The sequence below is a fragment of the Silurus meridionalis genome, chromosome 16, assembly GCF_014805685.1.
Source record: "Silurus meridionalis isolate SWU-2019-XX chromosome 16, ASM1480568v1, whole genome shotgun sequence".
NCBI lineage: Eukaryota > Metazoa > Chordata > Actinopteri > Siluriformes > Siluridae > Silurus > Silurus meridionalis.
In genome coordinates, this window is record NC_060899.1 from 12,258,938 (window position 1) to 12,286,724 (window position 27,787).

Here is a 27,787-nt window from a genome sequence, read left to right on the forward strand (position 1 = left end):
ACTGTTACAACAAAGTAGGAGGCACACAGTTGTATATTATGATTTTGGATGAGGTAGCATTAAACAACTTTTTTCCCCAGCATGACGGCACCCCTGTGCACATGATGATATGCTTTACATTTGCTAGAATAGAAAATCTTGAGTGGCCTACTAGAAACAAACATATTTTTGATCGAATTGCAACACTGACTGCCCCGTCCTCCTTTTCACACAACACCCATGTAGCTGAATGAGCACAAATCTCCACAAGCACATATAAACAACATCTCCAGATGTTCCACTAGACTTTTATAACAGCAAATGTGGACTAAATATAGAATGGAAAATGTTCAGAAAGCACACACACATCATAGTCATGTGTCCACAAACTTTTGTTCATACAGGGCATCACTGGATCACCAGGCCACCACCTGGCCCAGGAGAATATCTACCCTATGGTGGCAAGGCTGACTGTTCGTTATGAGTAAAGATGTGTAGATTATAAAACATCCCATTCCCAAATATCCCATTCTTGCCTACTCCAGAAGGTAATTGCTACCAATCCCACCCACTGATGATTAAAACCAAAAGCTGTGAGTTAACCCTACTTCACTGCTAACTGCCAGGGTTCAGGTAGACACATGCCAAGACCTTCAAACAAAAGTAACAGCGTCTTTCACCGTTTTCTTGTCACTTCATAAATCTCTGTTCTCGTGAAGGCATCTGAATGTCACAGGAGTAGAAATTTCATTCCAGCAGTTGGCCCACAACCTTTTCATGGTTCAAGACCTTGCTATGGCAGATTGCTGCTGACCTATGAGATTCCTTCCCTTTTGGATTAAAAATGTAGACCCCCTGAAGGGGTTTCTACAATATACTTTGTTATATTCAGCAAGATGGTGGATTTCACTCAATAACATGAGATTTCTGAATTAGTTCCCAGAAGTATTGTTTTTGCATACTAAGGTTTTTTTGGTTACTCATGCAGCACCAGTAGCTCAGAAAAAAAAAAAAAAAGACAGCTTTTGCCTCGCTATTGTGCAACAGGGCTTCTCATGATGCATTTCTCAAGGGCCCCATCGCTTTAACTGCAACGCTAAAGGGCATGCCATGTTCTCATCTTAGCTAGAGGGGCATGAGCTTCACTTCGCTAAAGTAGTAACATACAAAAAAAGGGGTGAAGGTTTGATCAGAACACATGAACCAGTCAGACTAAGGGACAATGTTGTGACTGTATCAATGACCTGAGTGTCATGAGGTCAGATGACTGACACTGCCCTGTATAAATAAAAAGAAAACAATTACTGTACAGTTAATCAATCCAGGACATACAGCCTCAGGTTTTTTTTTATTTCTGGAAAGACCAGATCTACATACAAAACATTAATAAAAGGTACAAAAATGTATTAAATATGACTTCAATTAATCTGTGCCGACACGGTATATACATATAATTGCAAATATAGTGGAGACAGAAAAAACCCCGAAACGGCTGCAAGTATCTAAATATAGTACACTTACATTAAGAGAGGCGAGTATCCTCTGGAGTCAATAGAAAACAGGAGGATGCTATACTGCTGGTTCTATTTACAGGTCGAGATGCCCTACACTGACCTCTCTAGATAAATTCGTGCAGATCCAATTTGCCACTCTGCTGCTTGTCCCATCCTACAGAAAAAAATAACCATTAGAAATTGTTTATTGGCTGTCCATATGGAGCCCTGCCTGAATGAACCTGCCTTAAAAAAAAAAAAAAAAAAACATATATATATATATATTATATAGTTGTAACTCTTGCATATTTTGACTTATGCAATTTGGCCATTTTGTAATGTAATTATATATATATATATATATATATATATATATATAAAATTAATAATGTTTTGTAAAATACAAAGGCCTGAGCATCAAAAATAGTGTTACGTAGTATGTTTTTTTTTTTTTTAGTTTACAAAAACAGAGATTGTCAGATTGAGCTGCTGTTGGTCCAAAGCTGCCTCCTTCTGCATCAGTTACCCCCAATGTTTTTGATGCACAAAAAAAAAAAAAAACCTACACTATTAAAACCTCAGTTATGACTCCAGAACATAATTCTCAACTCTGCTTCGAAACAAAAAAAAGTTGGTGGAGCATACTTTTATAAATTCCTAATAAATGATACTAGCAGGGACGGAAGGGGGGAAATCATGCAGAGAATTCTAATCAAAAAGCTATAGCATGTTGGATAGCTGGATGAATATTGCAGGGTCCCATTGAAGACATGATTAAAAATTAAAGCAGGCTGAGCATCAAGCAAAAGCTGAGAGAAAGTGTGATTGCACCACTTCTGTTTCTTAGTCAAGTGTCCAATCAAAGTGAGGTATCAATCTGAATTTAAAAAAAAAACCCTCTGAGAAAGAGCTTCATGTCCTTGTTTTCCCCGGTTAAATCCTCAAAAGACCAATCACAGGAGTTTCCGGTTCAAGATCTCCCACACCATCCGTCTCCGGAAATACGGCATGTGTTTCTGAAAGAAATAAACGGTGCTTAAACGGGTCCAACAAACAAGATTTTCAAACCACAACCCCTCAGAAGCCACAGTGAGCAGACGTACCTGTGTAAATGTGATTGGTTTGTCTTTGGTGATGTATTCGGCGTACTTGCATGTGAACATCCCGCAGTCGCTGCCATTCATTTGCTGAGGAATCTCCTGAAAGGTTAAAGAAAAAAAAAGAAAAAAATTCAATCTTTTTTTTTATGTCGGTCTGAAAAGTGAATCAGCAAATACACATCTAACAGTTTATTATATTGCCAATGAATGTGTGTACATAGAAAGAATTAGATTGATTTTGGCCTCGAGATCTGAACAGCATTACGAAAGCAAACCACAGGTATTACCTGTCAGAACTCCACAATGCACCGTGAAGAGTAAAAAATATTTAAAGAATGTGGCTTTTAAACTAAAAGAAGAATCATATCACATAAGCCTCTATTTTCTTTCTAAAAAACATATGCAGATGAATTGGTTTACTTTCATTTGGCATAATTCTTCCCTACTGTTTTGGGCATCAGAACCCGCGTTTGATTGCAGAACTCACGTTGCGTTTTTTACTATGAAGGATCCAGTTTGAGGTATCAAAAGCTTGCTTCTTTTTGTCTTCGCATTCCTGCTTTAAATATTTTCTGTGGGATTGAAGTACATAGTTTATTTTCCACATAAAAAAAGATCCAGACGGCAAATTTATGACACACAGTTTTAATACGGGGGAATTAAGGGGGGAAAAGGGGGGGGAATTACAAATCACAACACAGCCACTGGCTGCAAACCCAGTTCCTTTTCTTACTCTGGAAAAGTACTTACAGCAAAATCTGACAAGCTTCGTCATTGCTCCCGCCCATGGAATCAAAGTACGTGATGGTCTTTTTGCGGAAATCCACTACCTGGCAGGGATCAGAGAGAAAAAAGGATAAAAAAAAAAAAGAAATGTAAAACTACAGAAAAATAAGTTTAACTCATGTAATCAGCAACACAACATACCGAGTAGAACAACTTTAGAGGTGCGATAGCACAAGACCAGTACGGCAGCAATGGAAAATATTTTAATGATGATTACACATGGCATTGAACAACTCGTCGACTTCTATTTGTCTGTCATAACATCCGATTTATTACTGATGCCGCTGCACTGGAGATCGACCAGAACTACACATTTTATACATTTGTGTCTGTACTCATTTCCAACTTACAGAGAGACACCAGTGCACTCCTAAGTGGACAGGCACCAAGATAATGTCCACAGAGAAAATGTCCACCTTCTTGGTCCAGCGGCGTACGGTTGAGTAGCCTGAGCTGCGTAGCTTGGGAAAGAAAAACGTGTTGAACGTGTAGACGGAGGGCAAGCGGGGCAACTTGCTCCGCTCCACCAGCAGGTTCATGTAGAAGTTTATCACCTGTAGATTAGATGAAGAGGTGGAGCAGTTCATTTAGTATTTTTTATTTATTTATTTTATATATATATATATATATATATATATATATATATATATATATATATATATATATATATATATATATATATATATATAATAAATAAATAAATAAAACACATTGGTCACATTCTTGATACAGTGATCAGGCATAACATTATGACCACCTGCCTAATATTGTGTTGGTCCCCCTTTTGCTGCCAAAACAATCCTGACGCATTAAGCATTAACTTCTTCACTAATTTGAGCTACAGGAGCTCATCTGTTGGATCAGACCACAGATGCCAGCCTTCACTCCCCACGTGCATCAATGAGCCTCGGCCGCTGATGACCCTGTCACCGGTTCACCACTGTTCCTTCCTTGGAGATGCTCCAACCCTGTTTCACTTGCTGCCTAATAAATCCCACCCACTAACAGGTGCCATGATGAAGATATAATCAGGGTTATTCACTTCACCTGTCACAATGTTATGCCTGCTCGATATATATGCGTCACAACTCCAACTATGGCTATATTTCTTATTCTTCAATTCTTTCCAGTGAGGAGGGTTTGCTCAGTATGTTCCTATCGGACTGACCTCGTCATTGAGCCAGTTGAGGTTGCTGAGAGTCTGAAGGTCTTTCCTGGTGATCGTTTGGCGGAATCCCTCGCTGAGCACCTCGTCCTGATTTATTCCTCTTAGTGCCTGGCTAACTTCGTTTTCCATGGCCTGCATGCAACACACTCGTTAACACGTAATCTAGGATAGGGGTCATTTATTTCAGTTCAGCATTATTTGTTGATTTAGCTGCTTAAGGACACCTCATTTAACTTAATATTTAACCACCAGGTTTAGTAATTATGTGAAAGCAGGATAATCATTCAGGCTCAACCTCTGGAACTAGTTGTTTTATCTAGAATTGGATGCATTGCTTAAATGTACAATGATGGATTATGCTGTGATATGGTTTCTTGATTATACAGAAATAATGGCCAGATCTTTGGCTGTTTAACCAGAAAGTTCAGCATGGAATTCTTCTTTTTTTTTTTTTATACCTCAGTCAACTCGGGGAATTCCTGTTCTTTTGCTTCGTTCTCTGGTTCCACAATAACAGGCGTCAGAGGAACCTCCTTTTCCAGAGGGACCCTCACCCTCAACTCCACACTTTTTAAATCAGCTCTACCCTCGCCGGAAAGACGCTATTTGATTTCCCACACATGAAACATAAAGGAAAAATGGGTTAGAAAAGAAAATGCAGCAAATACAAGTGGTATATGTAAAAGTAGAGGCTCCAAGCTCACCTGATACAGAAGCTGAGATGTGAGAGCCTCTTGCTCGTCTATTAGCCTCCGTCTCTCCCGAGCGCGAGCGTCATAAAGGCTAGTCCTGCACGCACACGAGTACGACAAATGAAACTTAATGTTCTAAAAAGTCTTTTAACAGTCAACATAATTCTGTAAAGAGACTCACAGTTCTTTGATCCAGAGTTCAGCTTGGAAGCATGGCACACTGCAAAGAGACAAAATCATTAGCTTCCTAAATTTAATTAGAGAACATGTTTCCCAGCTATTGGTGAGGACTGTCTAGTTTTCGCTGTTTTGTAGAGAAGAACGACGTTCAAGCGTCAAATTGTGTGTACACTTTCCTCTAGAAATACAGTGACATGATAGTTAAGCCTATATATAAAAGCAAATATGGAACAAATGCTTTAAAGGAGAATTTTAAAGAATGAATCCAAGCAATAAAAACCAAATCTACCAAGAGGGTGGGTATCGTCTGGCACAAATATTGACTGGGTAATTGAGAATAATGGATGTGCAAATTGCCTGAATGTTCACATCCAGGCCAAATGAGTAAGCCAGCATGACACAACAGGCAGGAATTTTTAATAACCTCATGGTGCACTTCTGGGTCTATCATTACGTTTCAGACTTGTAAAACCGTTATGATTAAATTCGCAAATAATTTTCTGGCATGAAATTTCAGTGCCAAAAGAATTGCATTTGCCAGAAGTTTGTGATTCACCAAATGCCAGAAATCACGTTTACCTTGAACTTTCTGTTCTTTTGCCATGTTGCTCCTTTACAAAAATGACAGAATCCCCATCGTGAGCTGTGAATGGAAAAAAAAAAACAAAGAATATAAATCAAGCAGTGTGTTTACAAGTACTGTAAATGTAGTTCTGAGCACAGAGCTCCATCATAAATGGCTGTCTTGGTGCTTGGTGTGATGCTCCTTTGAACCATCAGCAATCAAACAGGTGTGTCACAAATACAACTGCATCATGTACTGACAATTTTAGAAGTCAATGACAACAATACCTCCTACATCTAGAGCAAACATTTAACTTTTTATTTTACTTACAACAGCGAAAAGTACCTGAATGCACACCAGAAGACTGCGTGTCCTGAGAAGAAGTGTCTTGAAGAGCCGCCGGTGAGGGCACCGAGTGCTCGACTAACCCCATTTTCCTTGAGACGTATTTGGCATCTGAATCAGGATCCCAGGGCTGTGTTTCGGGCCCGTTGGTGTGTGCACAAGGACTGTGCATTGCGCTCGAGGTCTGGGGACTTGGAGACAGACTGGACAAACCGAGAAAAGACTCCCCCGTTCCTGAGCCTTCTGGTGAGGTACACTGCAGCAGCCTGCGACTCGAGGTCAGGAAACTGGAACTGAGGACCAGATAATACAGTAAATATCCACAGGAATGCTTCATTACGCATAATGACAGTTCTTAAACACTCACAAATCGCGATGTGAACGAATCCCTGGGTTAGAAAGGCTGTCAGAGAAGAATGATGACTGGCCACCAGACACTATGGCTAGTAACTGCCGGTATACCTCCTTCTCCTCCTTGCGTACTGACTAAAAACAGTAAAGGGAGAAAAAAACTCTTGAACATAAACAATGACGGTGAATACGAGCAGCCTCTATACGAGTTTAACATGAGTAGATCTGAACGAGTCAAACCTCTTGTGCTGTGCAGTGAGTTCTGCCTCTCCAGTGATGGCTAGAGGAGCCGGGAGAAGGATTCTGCACCACTCGAATAGGAAAGGTTTTCTCATACATACTGGTGTACGATGTGTTCCTCATGCTTGTACCAGGAGTGGATAATTGACTGAGAAAACAAAAGGAAGCTGCGTATTACATTTTAGTACATAAAAAAAACAAAAAAACTTATACAAACTATGACATTTCAGAGCTTTTAGTAAATAAAGTCATCAACCCAAAGAATGGGGTGCATTATTGGCTGCTTAGAAAAAATAAATATCTAAAACATGGGGATTAAGCATTATTCAAAATAATTTTATTCAATACAATTTTCCACATCCCATATCAGGACGGACTCACTATATCCCTATCAAAACCTGTATACTACAAAACAGAGAGTGTACAGGATGTGGGAAGATAATTAGTAATACAATACACACCTCGGAGATCTCTGTGCTCTGACATAAAGAGGACGTCCGAGCCGCGGAACCGAGCAGGGTTTCGCAGTGCAGGTTGAAACCGGATGGCCGTTGGTTTTGTGCGTCTCGTGGGGTGGAAGGCTTGCGTGTGCATGTCGTTTGCCGACCTTCAATATACTCACTGACTCTTCGGTTCTTGAAGAGTCTGAAAGGGAAATAATCGGTTTAAGAGTTTAACCTACCTCTTTCAAAAACACTTGAACTAGCACTTGTTATCCTTGTTCATGTCTTTATGTAAAAGAAAAGAAAAAACAAGGTGTGCTATAATTCCTCTCAGTAGAGTTTAGGCTAATGTCCTTAGATGGAGTCTTGGTGAACTATGTTGATTTATTCATTAATAGTCTTTAAACCACTTTTGTATGTCACTCTGGTTATGGGCATCTTTACATTTAAATTTACTGCATTTAGTAAACAGAAGTGAAGGAATGCTGGATAAGAAATCTGCCTCGTCACCTGATTTCACGATGGTCTTCCATTCAAAAGATGTAGCAGGAGCAACAAAGATATCCTTGTGGGTTTCATCCCGTCTTTCAATCAACTGAGAGAGAAAAACATGCTCAAGTTAGAACAAATATTAATATGAAAATCTTTAAAATGTCATTAAAAGTTCTATAGATAATGCAGTTTTTTTTTTTTTTTTTTACCTAAACCCAAATAATTTTAAATGAATTTGTGTCTTAGAATTTTCACATGACCAAAGAAAAAGAAAAAGCAAAGCAAATATAAATCTACCGTAGAAGGAAAATTCAGTGATTCTTTCTGGTAGGTACTTGAAAGGCAAAGTACTATTTCCCCCCCCCCTTTTAATATGTTAAACCTATAGTTTGTCTTTCTTCTTTAGCTTACAAAGCATTTAATGTAAAGAATACCAAGAACAGTGCACAGACATATAACGTTACCCAAAAAAAAATAAAACGCAACATAGCATAATCTCTACATTCTCTATACTTTCTCAGTGTGGCATTAACAGACAGTTCAGCACCTCGCTTTCTCTCCACACCGATCCTGATGAATTGGCGGCATCAGGTGATGCTATTTGAGTTCGAGGTGGACCAGGGGAAGCAGGTAGCATGTTCCTCAAGGTTGGACTAACGCTGTCGCGCATCCACAAAGCAACGCTGGAGCCATGGGTCTTCATCCCTTCAGCAGCATTCTTCATAGTATCCATAAAATCTCCTAGCACACAACCAATGGATCTATGCATCAAAGTCTGGTTAAACACCATTAATCGGGTTTAAATGACAACTACTTACCCATTCTAAACTTCTTGACAGCTCGGTCCGCTTCATAGTCAACGGCATCCCGTCTTCCAAACTGTCAATCAAACAAAAAGACGGTTTGTGTACATGTTACAGGCTGACTAACACTAGACATACATGACAACACGATGCTTGGATGCAATTAGATCCTGACCCAATAGAGCACACGATCCCCCCCTTGAGTTTTCCCAAAACCAAGTAAACTCAAGAAAGGCTGTTTAGGAGAAACAAAGAGCAACTGAGAACTTTTAAATCAAGCTTTGAAAAACCATACTTTAGACATCAAATCAGCTCAAATTAAGTGTAGACGTACAATCAGTAAGGGATCATATCGCCTTACACTGGTGTAAAAGGACCGTTCTTGGAAATGCCCCAACACTGACATGGAAGTTATGATTCAGATCATCAAATTAAGGTTTGAGTACACCTTCTTAAACTCAAGACTATCACTCCTGAGCTGTTAAAGTTCACCATGTCCACCATGCCACTGGTGTAAATAATACTCCATCACGCATGGGATCATGCCCTGGTGGTCCCTTTGCAATGCTGAGAGTAGAAGAAAGACTGAACACTCTTGTACGAACAGTCAGGAACTTGACACCTGGGGTACTTTAGGAGTGTTTTCTTCCAACCTACTTTTTGCTCATCACCAAACAACCTCTCAGACTTTCCCCCCTCCCTCTACTGACAGTCTAAACACTCACCCCTCTAACGGTCTCTTCCTCCGGTCAGACCGGACACCGTCGGACGGATCTTGGGCAGCCGGCACTTCGTTGCGCAGCGTCGCGATTCCGCTTTCAATCCATTCGCAGAATTTGTTGAACATTTCGACGGACTCTCGTTAGAGGCAAGAAGTCAAACAAAATCTCTCCGCACGAAATACACCAAAACGCACTGAACGTCAACGAGCTCCGGCATTCGCGTCACTCCCGCCCGGCTGCATGCTAGTGCCCAGAATTACCGAACGCTAACTAGCTTTGTTAGCCGACTAGCCCAATCCCCATTTCCAGTAAAAGCGCCGGGCTAGCTCGCTAACTAAGCAGTACCTCTCTAACCTAACTAGCTAGTTAGCTCGCGACGCTAATACTAGCGATAATTCGCCAAACTAATAGACTTCGCTTATTTCAACTACCGCCAAACTCTCCTCAGTGTATCACCATAAATGGCTGAGATTTATTTTATTTATTTTCAAAACTAAACCAGAACATTGAATGCGGGAGAAGAAAAGCACATGAACTTCTTTTGCACGCTAACCCTCTCCCGCTTCTTCCTCATTTAAAACCACAACATGGCGGACTTGAGCCCCTGAGCATCGCGACCTCTCATTGGCTGGCGTGCGGCGCGCGCGTGCAGCGTTCGGCCACGCGATTCGCCCAACCGACTGCCGCGTAATGACGTCATAACTTTCCCTTCTATTAAAGGAGGCGGTGATGGTAATTTTTTATTTATTTATTATTATTATAAAATTTTGTTTTAATGTTATTTATTTATTTTTTGCTCTAGCAAGTGTCAGAACGCAACATACAAACATATCCTTGGCCAGCAAGGCTTTCTTTGCTGGCTGGAACTCCACCAGTATCACTAAATTACTATTTAATATCAATTTACCCATTAATATGTATTCCATTATTTTCAGTAGTCTATTTTTTTCATTTTCATAGCATTTCTCACAGTTCAAGCAGTGTGTTTTCGTTAGAGGTTTCTATCCAATCGTATTTCATCCATCACATCACGTGTTGCTAGGATGTTGCTGCGAGGCCTTCAGAATCAGCAGTGTAGACACCTGTACATTTAAGTACATATTGCTTAAAGCTGTTGCTTTAACCAATCAGATTTCAAATTGGCAGCTCCAGGGCCATCTAGCAGGCATCCAATAACGTCGCATTCACGTGGAACTGCAAGTACCGCATCTGTAATAAACTGCACACGCTTAAATAAATTTGTGTGGATTAAATAGTTTTTCAATCCACAATGGCTGACAGAGGAGAGGAACTCGAATTGGTCGCAGATACACTTTTTTGTAGGATGGCTTTAGAGGTAAAGAAGACGAGAAGGAAAGTGAGGACTGAAGGAAGAATAAGATGGTGTAAATTGAAGGGGAAGACTGTAGTGTTAGGTTCAGGGAAGAGGTCAGACAGGGGCTCGGTGGTGGTGAAAAGGTGCTGGATGATTGGGCAACTACTGCAGAAGTGATGAGGGAGACAAAGAGACGTGGTGGTGGAATGAGGAAGTGCAGGAGAGCATAAGGAGAAAGAGTTTGGGGAAATAGGATTGGGATTGGCAGAGAGAACAGAAAAGTAGGCAGGAGTACAAGAGGATGCGGCAGCAGGTGAAGACGGATGTGGTGAAGGCAAAGAAAAGGGCATATGAAGAGTAGCTGATGAATGAGGAAAATGAGAGAGAGAAGGTTGGATGATGTGGAGATGGCAGGAAGTGGATAGGACTATTAAGGAGGAAGTGAGAGCAGTGATTAGGAGGATTAAAAGTGGAAAGTTGGTTGGACCAGATGACATTCCAGTAGAAGCATGGAGATGTTAAGGAGAGATGGCAGTGGAGTTTTTAACCAGATTGTTTACCAAGATTACCAAGACCTGTGGGCAGCAGTATGATTTCATGCCAAGGAAGAGCACCACAGACGCATTATTTGTTTTTAGAATGTTGATGGAGAAGTATTTAGAAGGTCAGAAGTGGTTGCATTGCGTATTTGTGGATTTCAAGAAAGCGTAAGACAGGGTGGAGAGAGAGGAGTTGTGGTATTGTATGAGGAAGTCAGGTGTGTCAAAGAAGTATGTGAGGGTGGTGCAGGACATGTATGAGGACAGTGTGATAGAAGTGAAGTGTGCAGTATGACAAACTGAATCAAGATGTAGGCTGGACTGCATCAAGGATCGGCTCTGAGCCCTTTTCTGTTTGCAGTGGTGATGGACAGGTTGACGGATGAGGTCAGACAGGAGTCTCCATGGACTATGATGTTTGTGGATGATATTGTGATTTGTGGTGAGAGTAGGGAGCAAGTTGAGAAGAGCCTGGAGAGGTGGAGAGAAGGGAATGAAAGTCAGTAGGAGTAAGACAGAGTACATATGTGTGTATGAAAGAGAGGACAGTGAAGTGGTTTGTGTGTACATATTTGCAAGTGATCACCTTCCATAGTCTAGATAACTTACATCACATATCTATTCAAAAGATATTAAGGTATGTTTTTATAGATAAAACTGCAATAAAGGAGTACCATGAGAGGCAGCAATTTATCCCTGCCACAATGTTGAGGCCATGCAAGAGCCCAAGTACTTATTGTATAACACTCAAATAAAATTGCCTGATCAAACCAAGTAATTGAGTATTTAATAATTGAATCTATTCGGGGATCATATATGTGTAAATCTGGCTCTGATTGTCCATTGCCTCACCTGCCTTTGGCCTCAATGCACGTCACTGCTGATCAGTACATCTTAACAATAATAACACTATAATGAATGTATATTTGGTGCCACCCAGATAATTATGAGTTCCCTTTTGAAACTGGTTCCTCTCAAGGTTTCTTCCTCATACCATCTCAGGGAGTCTTTCCTTGTCACTGTCAACACAGGTTTGCCCATTAAGGATACATTTATACACACTAAACTTATAGATATTAATATGTAATATAATATTAATAATTTACATGTTTTTAACCTTCTTTAAAGATTCCTTGGGACCTCTTTAAGGTGCCATGCTGAACATCCAGAGAATATTATGCAAAGCACCAAATTTTGACTGCTCTAATCTACGATACACACATTTCTATAGTATTGTCCCTTTAGAACCTAAAATAAAATGTTTGCTGAAATTTAAAAGGGTGTACTCACTTTTGGGAGATACTGTAGCTATTTATTTAATTTTACTTATGTTTAAACCATATTTTGCTGTGTATATTATAGGAAAATATGAAAATGGCTTTTGCTAGAGGAGATTTTTGTTGAAAACAAAAAAGACAACATGCCTAACTATAATTTTTAAATAATAATTGAAGCCAAATTTCCTGAAGGGTGCCAATAATTCAGGAAGTGTCTCTAAAGCATTATGTTTAGTATTATGTCATTATACCTCTAAAAACGAATTAACAATTAATTCATAGCGCATTAACTATTCTTAACTATTAATTAATATCGCATTGTTAACTATTAACTACTGTTAACTATTTACTTTGATTAATATTACATAATAATTATCATAACATATGAATATCAGAAACTCCAAGCAATACAAAAGAACATGTTTATTTCAGTTATTTATTTGTGTCTCAGAGAAAGGCATCCATACCTTATATGCATAATGAACATTTGACGCTTATGATTATATTATTTACATTTCATTTTTATTCAATTTTAGTTTCTCTGTTACTTTCTGTCAAAGTAAAAACCATCTTATAAAATGAAGCTCACTCACGACAGAATTATGACAAAAATAAACAAATAAATAAATGAATAAATAAATGGATTATTAGACACAAAGAATATCCCAAAAAAAACAAAAAAACCCAACAATAATAATAATAATTAATTCCATGGTAATTCAAATGAATTTTAAATTAGGGCTGCAACAATCGATAAAATCGATACTAATCGTTGTCAACGAATGCTGTTGTTGATTAGTTGCGATTAGGCTGCTCAATTTACGGTTTAGCGTGATGGTAAGATAACACAGCCGCTTGCGAAATAGAGGAGATTACAGGGTCGATCGGCAGCGATTGTAGGCAGATTTATCTTAAGTTTGTAATCAAGCGTACCAGTGTAGATTTATTTATTTCTAGAGACTCAAAGCACTTTTGTACTTCGCTCTGGACAAAGGCGTCTGCTAAATGCAGCAAATGTAAATGTAAATGAAAAAGTGTGCGTCCCAAGTCACGTATGAAGATGAAAGTTTTTTTGTTGTTTTAAAAATAAAATCCAATTTATCAATTGAACGAAGAAAATAATTCATTGTCCGATTAAATAATCGTTAGTTGCAGCCCTAATTTGAATAAAAACATTCACTAGTGAGAGAAAGTGAAAGACTGATGAATAGGTTTTCAAAAAAAAATATCAGCACGTGCATTTACTTTGCAGCTAACCTTAATACACTTTTTTTGTGTGTAACAATGTTGATGTGCAAATACAGTAAATCATCTTTGGGCCATTTCTCCTTATCTCATAGTTCTACTTCAGGATCCCAGCATAAAGGAGTGAAGCAAACATCGGATCGTGTGAGGTTTGTGGTATTACAACTTTTTAAAGAAGAGAGCAGTATTGAAGGCTTCAAATTGAATTGAGTTTTTGGTATTTTAATGCATTAAAAATCCAGTTCCTGGATTATTGTTAGCTAGAATAGTTTATTAATTTATATATAAACATTAGGTTACCTACAAATATACCATTTCAGATTTGATACTATTAATTAGCGAGGTTCTTGCATACTACTATTTTTATTAATATTTAAATTTTTAGTAAAAATAAAAAAACTTTAAAAATATTATTTAAAAAAAAACATTTCTGTTTGATATTATCTGTTGGCATAGTTTTACTTTAAAATAGCAGTTTTTTAACAGTGCATACTTTTTCATATTGTATGACCCATTATGCTCTTTTTTAGTATCTTGGTATTTTCATATTTCAGGCATTTAAAATTCTTTGCCTTTTTAAATAGTTTATGTATAGATACATTTTATTCTATACATAAAAATAGAAGTTTGGAACTACATAAAAAAATAAATCTCTTTTATTTTGTATTGGCAGTAGGACTAGTAGTATTACTATGCACCCATTATTTTCTATGTTAACCTATGTATTTGTATACTGAAAAGAATGAAAGTTTTCTAAAACTACATAAAAGTTTTGCTAATACCTTCTGCCATACATTCCTTTCCAAGACTTTTAGTTGATGTTCAACTGTTTTGAATTTGGGTTCCAGCATGCAGAATTTCTGAAGTTTGTAAGTGAGTTTTGGATTATTTTTTTTGTGGTCACAACAAGGTGATATGTAACTTCACATTACTTATAGCTATGAAAATGCATTGGCTCACAGCCTATTTTTTCCAAAAATCTGGAGAATAAAGGAGAAGATGTAGACGATGTCCAAATAGATATTGAGTGTAGCATAGATGTAATCCTCAGGACTGATACTTTCACGCTTTTTTCCCATCAGGAGCTGTGTGTCGATTGCCAGAAACTTGAAAAAAAATGACAGTACCATAAGCAAAATTGAACTTCACACAATTATATGTATAGGTATGAATGCATGTGTATGTGTATATATACTGTATTCTACAATTCAGCTACTGGTAGAGCCCTTACCATGCTAAACATGATTGCTCCCAGCACAGCAAACACAGCGTGCATCCAAGGAACCTGCACAGTTAACAGCGTTAAAAAATAGCAGCTGATATATTACAGCACTCAAATAATGAACGAATCCAGTACCATTTTTATCCGCAGAAAATATATACGTACACAGCCAAGAGGTATAATTAAAGCCAGTAATATTCCACATATAAAAAACGAGGTGCAGATGATAAGCATCACACCCTGACACGATGTCATATCAATCTGTAAAAAAACAAACAAGAAAATAATTAGATCAATAAAATCAATAAAGAATAATTCACTCTTTTCTAGTAAATGAATGTAATGTACAGTGGACATATCACCAGATACTGTAAATGTAGCAGATATATGTATCTACACATCCCTGCTAAAACTGCAGGTATTTGTGATGTTAGATCAGATAAACCCTTTTCCCACATTTCTTATGAACATTTACATTGTTTAATATCCATTGTACTAAGTATCAAAGGTTTAACATCACTCTAGACATCTACATTACATTACATCATCCTGGTATGTGGACACCTGATTATTACATCCCTATGTGCTTTTTTGAACTTCTCTCTCCAAAACGTTAATGTGGAGCCACCATTTTTCAGGGAAGTCTTTCACTAGATTCTATAGAGTGGCTGTAAGATTTGTGCTCCTTAACCACAAAAGCATTAGTGAGGTCAGGCAGTGATGGTTGAGAAGACCTGATGTTTATTCAGTGTTAATCATAAAGGTGTTCAGTGGGTTTAATGTCAAGGCTCAAAGGGTGCAGGAGTTCTTTCACTATAACACTAGTAAACAATGTCCTCATAGAGTTTGTGCACAGGGACATTGGCGTGCCCGAACTGGTTTGTGTTTCAGTGAAGGGAAATTTTCATACTACAGCATACAAACACATTGTAATGTTATCGTTCAAACATAAATCTGATAATCGAATATACAAAATCCATATTCATTTTTAAACTCCATAGTTCGGGCACCAAGTCCATCCCCATGTTAATGAACATGGTCTTTATTTGTCCCACAAGCCATATATGTGTTCAATGAAAAAGAAAATATGACGCATACCTTTCCTATCAGTCACACACACATTGTTTAGCAGATTGTCCAGTATCAAGTGAAACTCCTCAGTCCGGTCAACCAAATATATTTAAACAGATTGACGTTACTGTAAGACATGAGTGACGGTGTTACTGTGAATGACCTTGTACTTACTTTTGTCTGAAAACTAAAAACTGAGACAGAGAAGCAGACCAGGACTGTAATACCCAAACACATCATCACAGACGTTGTATTGTAGTAACTATGGGAAGTGGGGAAAAAAAAGAGATTTAAAACAGGAAATAATGTGCATATCAATCATATAAAATAATTGTTTTTCTTGTACATAACACAAAGTTAATACATACATACAAGGTCGATACAATACCTGGACAACATTCCTGTCATATACGAAAGTGACAGAGTCTGTAATGGAAGAAATGCACAGTAAATGCTGACAATGAACGTCAGTACTCCTATAAAATTCTCACATAAAAATTTGTATAATATAGAAATGAAAGACGGTATTTGTGTGTTTCATACACAATAATTCGTTTCAATAGACTGTAGAAAAGATTTCAGTTTTGGGACTTACAAAGATGGCCAACAGAATCAGGTTCCATGGAAACCGCCTCCTATAGTTACAGATAGAAAGAGAGTGAAAATCTGTGTATTTCTTTCTATCAAATAATGCACAATCAAAAGACTCATTTGTATGCTAAATTGACCATAAATTGATCTGTTAGTGTCAAAACGAGCTTACCTCGGTCCAGGAAAGCAGGACAGCGTCACTAATGTTGTCATGAACACTGCGCTGTAGGTGAAAAACAAAACCCCCGAAAACAGTAATTCGGCAACATACATTGAGCATTATATTAAGTTCTTAAAACTCCAACTATCTATAGACAGCCAACTTCAAATTGTTCAGAATTGTTTGCACCATTTAGGACTTACTATCCGGCCCAGTACCATCCAGGATTAGACTGGACATAGTCCTTTAATGGTTCACTGAGAATGAAAGAAAAGAAGGTCTATTAAAAAAAAAAAACAACAACACAGTACCATGTATAATAATCATCCCACCATGTAAAATGTTGAAAATGCAGCTGCAAGTGTTCCCATCTGCCTCTTGGAAAAAAACAATCTTGGAGACAGCAACTTACTTGTCTTTTAAACATACAGTATTACTCCTTCGAGGTTCTTGGTCTTAAACTACACACTTAAAGCTTTACTTAGGTATACTTAGGGTCTATAGGGTGTATTTGGATTCAACTACACTGCCCTCTGACCACTTTCCCATGTCCTGCTTATTAAAATGGTATTCCCACAGCATGATGCTACCACCCCCATGCTTCATAGTAGCAGGGTGTTGAACACTGTGGAATCTTACCAAACATTTAAATGACATTTATGTCTCATCAGATCAGAGAACCTTGTTTGAATCTCTTGGGGGTTTTTTAGTTGTTGTTTTTTTAGTTGTTGACCTTCTTACGTCTTTATTACAGATTTCCAGCCTTTTTTTTCATACCAATGAATCCCCATGAAGGAAATTCTGTTTGTTTTGAGACAGAGCTGCTAACGCACTCACCAGAAAGTGAAGATAGAAACAATGGCCAGGGTGACAGACAGCTGGAGCGCCAGAATGGCATAGACCTGCACACATACGCTCAAATCAGGAAATCATAACACTAAAATATCCATTATTATCAACAAAAACACGTTTGTTTTTACCAACATATATACCTTCCGTATAAATGTCCGGCGTACGTTCAAGTCATCAAAGGAAAACTTTGTGCAACTTTCTCCGTCAACAGGGTAAATGCCACTTCCACCTTCAACATACCATATGGAGTTAATTAGATTTCAAAAACAGCTTTGGTTATAACTCTAAAACAATGCAACCGGATATCTTCTTAATTGCATGTGTTTCTTCTTAAGTGATTACATCTTATTTACATGTGTTTTCTAGAGATTTTAGGGCATAATACAGTGCAGTAAAAAAAGTCTTTTTTCCCTCCATAACAATGTGAAAGACTCATTGACAGTTATTGCAGTTTTTTATCATTAATTAAACTGCATTTTGTACGTTTTTTTGGGTACACGTTTTGCACTTTGTGTTATATTAAAATTCGCTGCATGAGCTGAATCATTTAATTCAAGTGTGACAAAAAATAAAATAAAATGTTATACTTTTTCTCAACATTGTAAATTGAATTATGCATGCGATTTTAAATTCCTCACACCATAAATCACATGCAAAACATCAATGATTACATGTGAACTGAAAATTTGAAATATTCCATAAGGGAGGATGCAGTTGGTACAAATTAATAACTGAATATTGTTCTTGTGTCTGAAACTGCATTAAACTGTACTGCCCTCTCCAATTAACAAACATTAACAAGCTTCACTTGAGGTATAATTACAATGATAATGTCCTTGCATAAATTATCTTCGTAATCCATGAAATTTATTAGAAAATTTTTGTTTATTTTTACTACATTTGAACAGAGGGTTATTTATAGCCACTAGAGGGAGGAAGAGAGCAAAACCTCAGTGTGAGGAAATGAACTTACCTGCAGTTGCCTCCTCATAGCTTGGTGGTGGTTGAGGCAGAGATGAGCCTTCATTCAGCTTGTTTACCTCTAAAATCTGTAAATAAGCACATTATAATAAACAGAGTTTTTTTTAAAAACAGTAACAAAATGGATATATCGAATTCAAATGTGCTTTCACTCATGACCGTGTTTAAACCATGTCCAGTTATCATTAACCAGCAACTTGTTTAACCGTGCTGCAGAGAAAACATCGAACAAGACACAACATCTTAAGATGATGACCAGCTATTAGTGCTTTTATTATCAATAAATTGAGAAGGGAAGTTGCCAGATCATTGTGTAGGACAGCTTAAGTTGGTTTTTGGTGGTGATATTATATTGCAAAAACTGTTTTGAATGTTTCTGTTGCTTTTTTTTGGTGTGTTTTGACCTTCGGTTTCAGCACTATGTAACTATTAGAGGTTAACAGATACTCTTTTGAGTTTTCCAATGGAGAGTGGTATCATTAAAGAACTTGTTTTCCACATGAGACACAACTTCTATTGTAACCATCCACTTATTTTTCCATCCATCCATCCATCCATCCATCCATCCATTCATCCATCCATCCTCCCATTCATCCATCCATCCATCCTCCCATCCATCCATCCATCCATCCTCCCATCCATCCATCCATCCATCCATCCATCCATCCATCCATCCATCCTCCCATCCACTCATGGGCTTTCATGTCTCCTGGCTTTTAAGGGAGCAAAATAAAGACTTCCAAAAAAAAAAAATGTTTGTGTCAGCAAATTGCTATAATATAAGAGAAATAAAACAATTAATTATCAAATTTAAACCAAAAAAACCCAAATGTGATGGTCACAGAAGGTCCAATTTGTGCTGGGCATCATCATACCATTCTGTCATTTATTTTCGTGTTTTGTCATGTTAATTGCTTATATTTAATTATAGATTATGATGTAAATTATGCAAAAATGTTTGATGCCCATAAAGGAATACAGATCGATGAGGAAAGACTGAAAGACAAATGTGTGCAGTGGAAAAAGGCAATTAAACATGATTGGGGAAAACATTTAAAGTAACTAAATGTAATGTTGGTTAATCAGATAATATGTATTTTTTTTTTATATAAACAATTTTTTGCATAAAGCATTCATTGTATGGTATATATGTTTGTAAATTAGGTTTAGAGATAAATATAATTGCTCTTATTTATAACGAGTACACTGGACTGGGCTGAAATAAAGAAGTTGGACAGTGAAAGTGGAGATGAAAACAACCACAGATGGAGCATCTTACTACAAAGATCCCTAGAGAGTAAATCATTGAAATGAATAGTTGCATACAATCTAAACTGTGCAAGGAGCTTACCTTGCCTTGAGTCATGATAAACACCTCTTTTAATCAGTCATTCAACGTGTGGTTCAGCTCTTCTTTATTTTTCTACTTCTCTTTCTTTTGTGTCTATCCCACAAATATTTGTTGCAAAATATAGTGATGCTCCTCTCGGGTATTTCTGATGAAACCTCGTGCACTGCTGTAATACTCTATTCCAACAGAGATGCTCTATTAATCAGACAGATTCCCCCCCTGGTGTCGTCCAAAAAGCACATTCTAGAAACATGCAGCAACGAATAGCAGTCTACAGAAGCCTGGATTAAACCAAACCTCTTAAAAAACAGGGGTGATCTTTTTTCCATGGCACTCAGCTGTGAATCATTGATGCAGCTTTGGTCTAGAGTGTTCTGGCATGATCAAGCAGCAGTGAAGGAGAAAAAGGTTCGTTCTTAATGAAATATTTGTAGGATCTCATTTGATGATTCGGTTTATATAAAATTATGAAGCTCTTAATATGAATAAGATATAGTTTCAATAGTGAATTTTTAAAGGCAAAACCAACACATTTTTATGTTGTTGGAAAAAACTTAATTTAAGTCAACAAATTTTTCCACCAATGTTATACTTCATATATGGGTTTCAGGTTTCAAGACAGGGCAAAATGGTAATGGCATCAATGTCTTTATGTTTTATTCCAAGACTGACCCACTATTGATTAATCATCTCTAAACCTAGGTTCATCTAATCACAGTGGTCTAAATCAATTCATTTTTCAGTGTCTCATTAAATCTTTCTCTTTCTTTCAGCTTCTCCCATTAGGGATCACCACAGCGGATCATCCGCATGTTTGATTTGGCACGTTTTTACGCTGGATGTCCTTCCTAACGCAACCCTCCCGATTTATCCAGGCTTGGGATCCGCGCTGAGAGTGCACTGGCTTGTGCAACCCTAATGGCTGGGGTTGGTTCCCTGACCAGGGCTCGAACCCGGGCCGCAGCGGTGAGAGCGCCGCATCCTAACCACTAGACCACCAGGGAACCAGTGTCTTGTTAAATCTAAATAGCAATATTTGAGTTAAGTATTTTGTAGTATTTCACCGAATGAAGAATGTAATTTCCCCCCAATTTCTTCCCAAAAGCCAAATTGATCTCATCCTAGGATAACTATCAGATGAGGAGGATGAACACAGCTCCCACTCCCTTAGCTTGAGGCCGAGAGCAATTTTAAGTCAATTGATTATTGCTACTAATAACAATATTCAACAGGTTTAATATCAATAGATCTACATGTACAATTGAGATACAGAGAGGATATTGGGATGGATGGCTATCAAACCATAAGCTTTTCATACTGGTTTTCGACTGGTTTACATATAATGATCTCTTTTTTCAATAGCAAATGCAATTCACACAGACTGAATTTGTAAAACACATACAATGTAAAATATAGTGGAAATAAACACAATATAGCGCAGTCATTTGAAATGTTTTCCATTATTGGATGAAGTAAAAGACAAACACTGCTCCAGTCCACAAAATGAAGAGATTTTTAATAATTGTGCAGATTTTACATGGCAATGTTGTAAGTCAGTCCGGTCCCTAATATGTCAATTTTAATCAATACACATGTAACACATGTAAAAGTGTAACCCCTCTAAAATCACAGGAAACATAATAATTTCTCATGTGTGGAATTTGTAAACCTAAAAGATAAATAACTGGGAGTTTTTCGAGTCAAACCACTTTTGTTAGGTCCGAGTTGAGTTCAAACGAGACGCAAAACATGTCTAAAAGGCGCCTCATTCGATGCGTTCAGTAATAAACGACATGGAACGCAAGCCTTCGATTGGATGTTTCCAAACGACGAGCGTACGACGTGCAACAGGGAAAGTTTAATTTACAAGCAGAGGTAATTGTATGGCGAGTTGCGAAACAAGTCAAAATCCTGCTGTAACAACAATCCAAGTTGTACAAATGAACAGAGAACGCTTTTACAAAAAGCATGCAGTTATAACTAACAAAATGAGGTGATATTTACAGTATATACCAACCTCTAGTGTTTGGCAGAAATTGTTGACAAGAAACGAATTATAAACGATTATGCAATTATGTTGACACTGAATCAAAAAGCGAACAGAGCTAAAAAAGGCAAAATAGCTATATAGTAGCTACGTATTCTTTTGGTAGTCATTGAAATAGTTAACAAAGACGGTGCTCTAAATAGTTTACCTCAGTGTTCTGAGGTAAATTTGACAGAGAGCCACTGAAGGACCCTAAGAGGGAATAAAATCATAGATACTGATACATTATTATGGAAAAATAACCGGTAATGTAGTTGATGATACGAGCCGAAATTCGATTATTTCCTATAATATCAAGCATTTCATATTTTTCTTGTTTGAAGTGAATGAATTTTAGTCATGTTCCCAAGAAACAATGGTTCTGAAAAAACATATTACATATAGACACAGCTTTATTTGTTCCAAAAAGCGCTTGAACTGTAGAGACCCTAACAATAACGGAAATTTGTGTAACAATTATGAGGTCATATTTGAAGGAATACACATTAAAAATAAGTGTAATTTGTCTAAATGAACACGCATCAACACATTCGGACCGAATAGAACCAAGAATTTGACGGTGCTTCAGGATATGCGAATGGAATCTCTAGCTTTGATATAAACAACAGCCATAGCTTTGCACTTTCTTTCTTTACACAATCAGGTTACATCTGTTTGCCAGTGCATTATGGGTAACATGCTTAGACTCTCAGCCGTTATATATATATATATATATATATATATATATATATATATATATATATATATATATATATATATATATATATATATATATAATTATATTTCAGAAAGTTTAGCTAGTGATGATAGTCTAGTGTTACAGGTGCCTTGTTTTTTGTATTAGTTGATGCAACAATAAGAAAATGGCTTGACATTGTAGCATTTGGGACACACACTTCCCTATTGTGGTCACATTTTAAAAGGCAACAATATACTTTAGACTTTGCAGGCACTCTCTGGTTACAGAGTCAGTTTTGGGACACCAGCTGCCAAACAAGCACACAAATCCCTTGGTCAGAAGGGACCTTTGAAAAAATTTGACATGTAGTGCACCATACAAATATAACCCTGGTCAAAAGGTTGGAGGCTTCACACTGAATGGCAAGTTGTTGTAAACTTTTCAGTTTAAACATGTTGTTTATGGTCGCTCTGGTAAGGTGGGAGTCCTGGTGAAAAAGGTTTCATGTACCAAAACTTATAGGTCAAATACCAGCTCAGTACACCAAGCGACGTCCCGAGGAACTTCTGGATCATGTTGTGGAAGTACACCGAAGTGCAGGCAAACATCCAAACCCAAATAACTGCAATGGCGTTGAGTGCGAGGTACAAAGCATCAAGAAAGGTGGGTCTATTTTTGTAGTGTTGGACAAGGTGTAACATGGGAACCATTTCTTCCATGATTAGGAGTGTCGAGTAAGATAATATGAAGCAGTGGCCTGATATGTCGAAACCTTCCCAAAAGAAGCCGGCCGTTTTGCACTCAGACTTGGTGCTCAAACCGTCCTGGATGGTTTGCGTGTTGTCGTAGCATGCCCCTGTGACATTTTCAATGTAGAAGAATATCTCAGTGCAGGAATACCATATGGCTGTGGCAACCACAAGGGATGCGAGACGTTGAAATGCAAAGGTGAGGTTTTTGTTGTAGGAGTTGGACAGATATATAAATGGGAGCAACAAAAGCAGGTTCCATCCCCAGGAGAATTTTACAAAATATCTGAAAGGGAAAAAACAGAATACATCAAATAAGACCTACAGCACTTATTCAGTACTTACTGTCCTAATATTGACTCGGTATGCACTATATTTAATCTGGAAAGCTACACTGTCATTGACTTCAATATAACAATACTCGATCAGTGGCCCAGTAAATACTATAACAAAAAATTGTATACACTGTAACATGGTGCTAAATTACATTCAGGACATTTTGTTGCACTTTGCATAAAGTGATCAAATGTAAAGTTTTCAGATGCAGAGGAAAAAGCAGGAGGTCAGTAGGTTTGTTGACTTTTTAAACCACATTAGCAAAATGATTAGCATTCTGAGCGGACTTCAGTGACTGTCCTGTACTCAACGCATTAGCTAACAGCGTGACGCGAGCAATTGTTTTCACCAATCACCATTGTTCCCAATGGCCGACCGCTGATCACCTGTATTCAACAATAACCGATCACTGATCACCATCGTTCCCATAGACCAATCACATATAGCTCTACTTCCTAATGACCAATCACTGATCACCACTGCACTCAATGACCAATCACTGATCACCATTGCACTCAATGACCAATCACTGATCACCATTGCACTCAATGACCAATCACTGATCACCATTGCACTCAATGACCAATCACTGATCACCATTGCACTCAATGACCAATCACTTATCACCATTGCACTCAATGACCAATCACTGATCACCATTTTTGGGAAAAATCACTTAATCCTTATATATAAATATATGTATATAGTTATATTTCTAAGAACGTGTTCCAATAACGTTTTATTCTATTATACTGCATTTTATTCGTGTAAAAACATTTTTGAATGTGTAAAGTAATATGTAAAGTATTCGATGACGTCACGCGGAGACCAGGCGCATCACGAGCATGCATGAACTTTCCCCTAAAACAGAGGACTTGATCAAAGCTCGATGACGTGAGCTAGTCAGTTAGCATAACTCAAACTATAGATCTGGTTAAATCAGATTAGGTAAAGTCAGTTACTGACCCAACATCACAGTCTAATCACCCAGATAACCAGATGAAGGTTTAGCTTTACTACCTGAGATGTTCGTACTTACACGTTGAAAAGGTTCCTCCTGTTGCTGAAGTATGTGTTCGGCACAACGTCCAGTTCTTTCAATAGCGAGCCTCCAAGTGAAACAGCAAAGAATAACAACGGCAAATATTTCCGGGCAAATCTGACATTAAATTCCAGGAAAGGAAGCGATTTCTTCACGACACCGCTTAACGCAGACATTGTGTCCTAACGCGAGAGACAGAATTCAAATCAGCTTCAAGATCAATGACAAGAAAGATCATGAATGGGTCACTTCCGGGTTCGTCAAAGGGGCGGAGAGACCATTAAGTAACGCCCCTTCTTTTAAAGGGACCGACACAAAAATGTGGCAAATATTTCATATTTATAGTGAAGGTACACAAAGACAAATTATAATTTAAATATCATTTTATTTTTATTTACTATATATATGTATATATCAGTGACGGGCGGTCAGGGCCAGCAAAGCCTTCTCCATGCTGTCCTAAACACTATCAGAAGCACTGACCTTCATTTACAACCTAAATTTTAATATTTGTTTCATGAAATTGTATTCATTTATTCCCAACAGTTTATTCTATTCATTTCGTAGTGTTTTTTCTTGGCTGCACTGCTTCCAGTACGTGTATGTGGATGTAAAATTTTTGCCCAATCAGATATCAGCTTCTGCAAAGTCTCTACTGCCGGCCCTTTTACCATAGAGAATATTAGCAACTGGTCTGTTTCTTTAACCAATCAGATTTTAAATTCGCCTCTAGAATAGCTTAGCATTTTTCCGTTCTCTGATTGGTTGGTCAGAGGGAAACTGTTACATTTATACACAATAATACATCTAAGTTTGACTTTTTTTACACCTACAGAAGAAGACAAATTGATTTGGTCTCAGACATACTTAAAAATATATTTTTAAGAAAAGCTAGACATCGTGAGGAGGTCGGCCAACCCGGAAGCTAGCTAGCGTGTCTCAGCCGGGGAAAGGGTTTGTTCTCCACTTCCAGACCAGTGAATACGAGCAGTACCACTGACTTACAGCCTCTGAGGAGCGGTGCTAGTTATGAGTCTGTTGATTCTGAACTGCTCCAGATGTTGTAGGTGGCACAGTTGTGGTTGTAGTGTAGAGGTTTGGAGTAAAATGGTATTTAGTAAAATGGTATTCACCCTCCATATGCCAAATGCCTCTCTCTCTGTGATGCCACGTGTTGTTATATTGCGTTTTTGTATTGGATTGATGGTTTCTATGATTGTGACGTGATAGTGGTGGTATTAAGAGGTGGATTAAGTCGGGTACCTCCCCACTGAAGGCCCAGGTACCAAATGCACGGCCCGCCACTGATAAACATACATATATATATATATATATATATATATATATATATATATATATATATATATATATATATATATATATATGTAATATGTCATTATTTTTGTTTATTTGATTCTGTATCTCACTTTGTTAAATAAATAAATAAATGTTGTTTCCTTTTGTTTCAAGACAGCTCATATTTTAAATTCAGTCTTCATCAGCAGAATGAGGAAATTTGTTGATTTTTTTATATTATATTATAGTTAAATATTAAAAAATTAGCGCACATTTTTTTGACAATTTTTATAAAAAATATTAATAAATAAATATAAAAGAGGTGAAATTAAAACCTTCAGCATAACACACATTTATTCTACTCAAATATGAAAAAAAAAATTCCAACAGGAAATTACTTTTACTCACTAAACATTTGTATTACTGATGATTTTAAATTCTGCCATGATGAACACATCAAATGATGCAATTAAATCAGTCCGTGCAGAAACATAGCAAAAGTTCAGTTTGGTGTCGATTTACGTCATTTAAAACACCATCATTACTTTCAAACATTTACAAGAGCATTTTTACGAGCTGCCCTGTCACCTGAAAATGTAAACAGGCTTGTCTGTTTGAGCAACATAGCTCAGGGCACAGAAAGGTAATTAATGGGAACCTGGTATTTCTAGGTTCTTTTTAAGATACAAGCTTCTCTTTTTAAAATCTTTTTAGATTTACGTTTCTCATGCTTTTTCTTTTTCAACTTCCACTGATCTAGAATATTAGATCTGAGGTGAGTTTGGTGCAAAGACCCTGGATTATAAAAATGTAACTTCTACTGCTCGACCAAAAAAAAAATTTATTTAAAGTAGTGGACGTCTTGACTATGTTGCAAGACCTCTGGGGGATCCTGGACCCCTGAATGAAAAAAAAAAAAAGATGCTAAATATTTAGAAAATTAGAAAATATTTAGTCATATTCAAACTAGCTACGATAAGTCAAGATACTTCAATTCAGTTCAACTCAAGTTTATTTTTATAGCACTTTTAACAATGGGCATTGTCATAAAGCAGCTTTATATAAATAAATAGATCCTAAAATATGAATTTATATGTTAGTACCTCAGTACCTAAGTTTAGTGCTTATAAGTTTTACCCTAATAAGAAGTTTTGGTGCACAAGAAGAAAAGGCCCGGTCACACATAAAATGTAAATGGGTAGGAGGAACATCTAAAAGACCAAAATGAGAAGAGTGGCAAAGCGATCATGCCTTGAAGTGTAGACAATTAAATGTGGTGACAAATAATGTGGCGCCATACTGTGTAGGTCAGCATTTTAAAAAGCAATCCAAAACCTGACAAGGAACCAGTGCAATGACTCCAACACTGGAGAGATGTGCTGTCCTGTCCTGCTCTTGGTCAGGATTCTCACACCTAAATTTTGAACAGCCTGCAATTTCTTTTAACTAGATTTAGAAAACTTTGCAAGCAAAGCATTACATTAATCAATGTATAAAAAAGAAAGTATTGACACATTTTTCAGCAACAGATAAAGATAACTTGGGGTGCAGTCGTGCAAAAATATTTTTTTAACTGTATTGTGAAGGTGAGGATCGAATGTAATGTTTGTGTCAATAATCACCCCCAGATTTTTACATTTTTAATTAATTTTAATTTTAATTCTAGAGCAGAGCC

At 37.4% G+C, this 27,787-nt stretch overlaps 3 protein-coding genes across 3 annotated transcripts; all 3 read right to left on the bottom strand.

Moving 5' to 3' along the window:
* Positions 1–1,295: 1,295 nt before the first annotated feature.
* Positions 1,296–10,023, bottom strand: senp1 (SUMO specific peptidase 1). Its single transcript, XM_046869225.1, has 18 exons — positions 9,363–10,023; positions 8,653–8,713; positions 8,382–8,575; positions 7,853–7,937; positions 7,361–7,544; positions 6,900–7,047; positions 6,676–6,794; positions 6,309–6,601; positions 5,978–6,041; positions 5,400–5,438; positions 5,231–5,315; positions 4,985–5,128; positions 4,527–4,658; positions 3,709–3,912; positions 3,323–3,402; positions 3,060–3,144; positions 2,576–2,671; positions 1,296–2,488 (listed from the first exon to the last, which is right to left on the bottom strand). Exons 2-18 carry the CDS (start codon positions 8,654–8,656, stop codon positions 2,426–2,428), a joined length of 2,019 nt encoding a protein of 672 aa, XP_046725181.1. The 5' UTR covers positions 8,657–8,713; positions 9,363–10,023; the 3' UTR covers positions 1,296–2,425.
* A 2,911-nt stretch (positions 10,024–12,934) lies between these two features.
* On the bottom strand, positions 12,935–20,355 carry LOC124398829 (protein lifeguard 2-like). Its single transcript, XM_046869270.1, has 12 exons — positions 19,964–20,355; positions 18,605–18,680; positions 17,772–17,860; positions 17,617–17,681; positions 16,983–17,036; positions 16,792–16,842; positions 16,624–16,663; positions 16,417–16,454; positions 16,203–16,290; positions 15,123–15,218; positions 14,967–15,020; positions 12,935–14,841 (listed from the first exon to the last, which is right to left on the bottom strand). Exons 1-12 carry the CDS (start codon positions 19,976–19,978, stop codon positions 14,692–14,694), a joined length of 816 nt encoding a protein of 271 aa, XP_046725226.1. The 5' UTR covers positions 19,979–20,355; the 3' UTR covers positions 12,935–14,691.
* Positions 20,356–22,898: 2,543 nt separating this feature from the next.
* On the bottom strand, positions 22,899–25,073 carry fitm2 (fat storage inducing transmembrane protein 2). Its single transcript, XM_046869271.1, has 2 exons — positions 24,814–25,073; positions 22,899–23,724 (listed from the first exon to the last, which is right to left on the bottom strand). Exons 1-2 carry the CDS (start codon positions 24,990–24,992, stop codon positions 23,136–23,138), a joined length of 768 nt encoding a protein of 255 aa, XP_046725227.1. The 5' UTR covers positions 24,993–25,073; the 3' UTR covers positions 22,899–23,135.
* Between the last annotated feature and the right edge of the window lie 2,714 nt (positions 25,074–27,787).

What these genes read in the sequence shown, in the direction of transcription:
- senp1 (XM_046869225.1), bottom strand. An exon ending in CGGTGTGGAGAGAAAGCGAG is followed by an intron (nt 7,938 to 8,381) that starts GTGCTGAACTGT and finishes TTTCTCTCTCAG; the next exon opens with TTGATTGAAAGACGGGATGA. An exon ending in AACCAATCACATTTACACAG is followed by an intron (nt 2,489 to 2,575) that starts GTACGTCTGCTC and finishes TATTTCTTTCAG; the next exon opens with AAACACATGCCGTATTTCCG.
- LOC124398829 (XM_046869270.1), bottom strand. An exon ending in GCCGGACATTTATACGGAAG is followed by an intron (nt 17,682 to 17,771) that starts GTATATATGTTG and finishes GTATGTGTGCAG; the next exon opens with GTCTATGCCATTCTGGCGCT. An exon ending in TGATTCTGTTGGCCATCTTT is followed by an intron (nt 16,455 to 16,623) that starts GTAAGTCCCAAA and finishes CTTCCATTACAG; the next exon opens with ACTCTGTCACTTTCGTATAT.
- fitm2 (XM_046869271.1), bottom strand. Translation starts at nt 24,992, where the DNA reads ATGTCTGCGTTAAGCGGTGTCGTGAAGAAATCGCTTCCTTTCCTGGAA. An exon ending in AGGAGGAACCTTTTCAACGT is followed by an intron (nt 23,725 to 24,813) that starts GTAAGTACGAAC and finishes TTTCCCTTTCAG; the next exon opens with ATATTTTGTAAAATTCTCCT.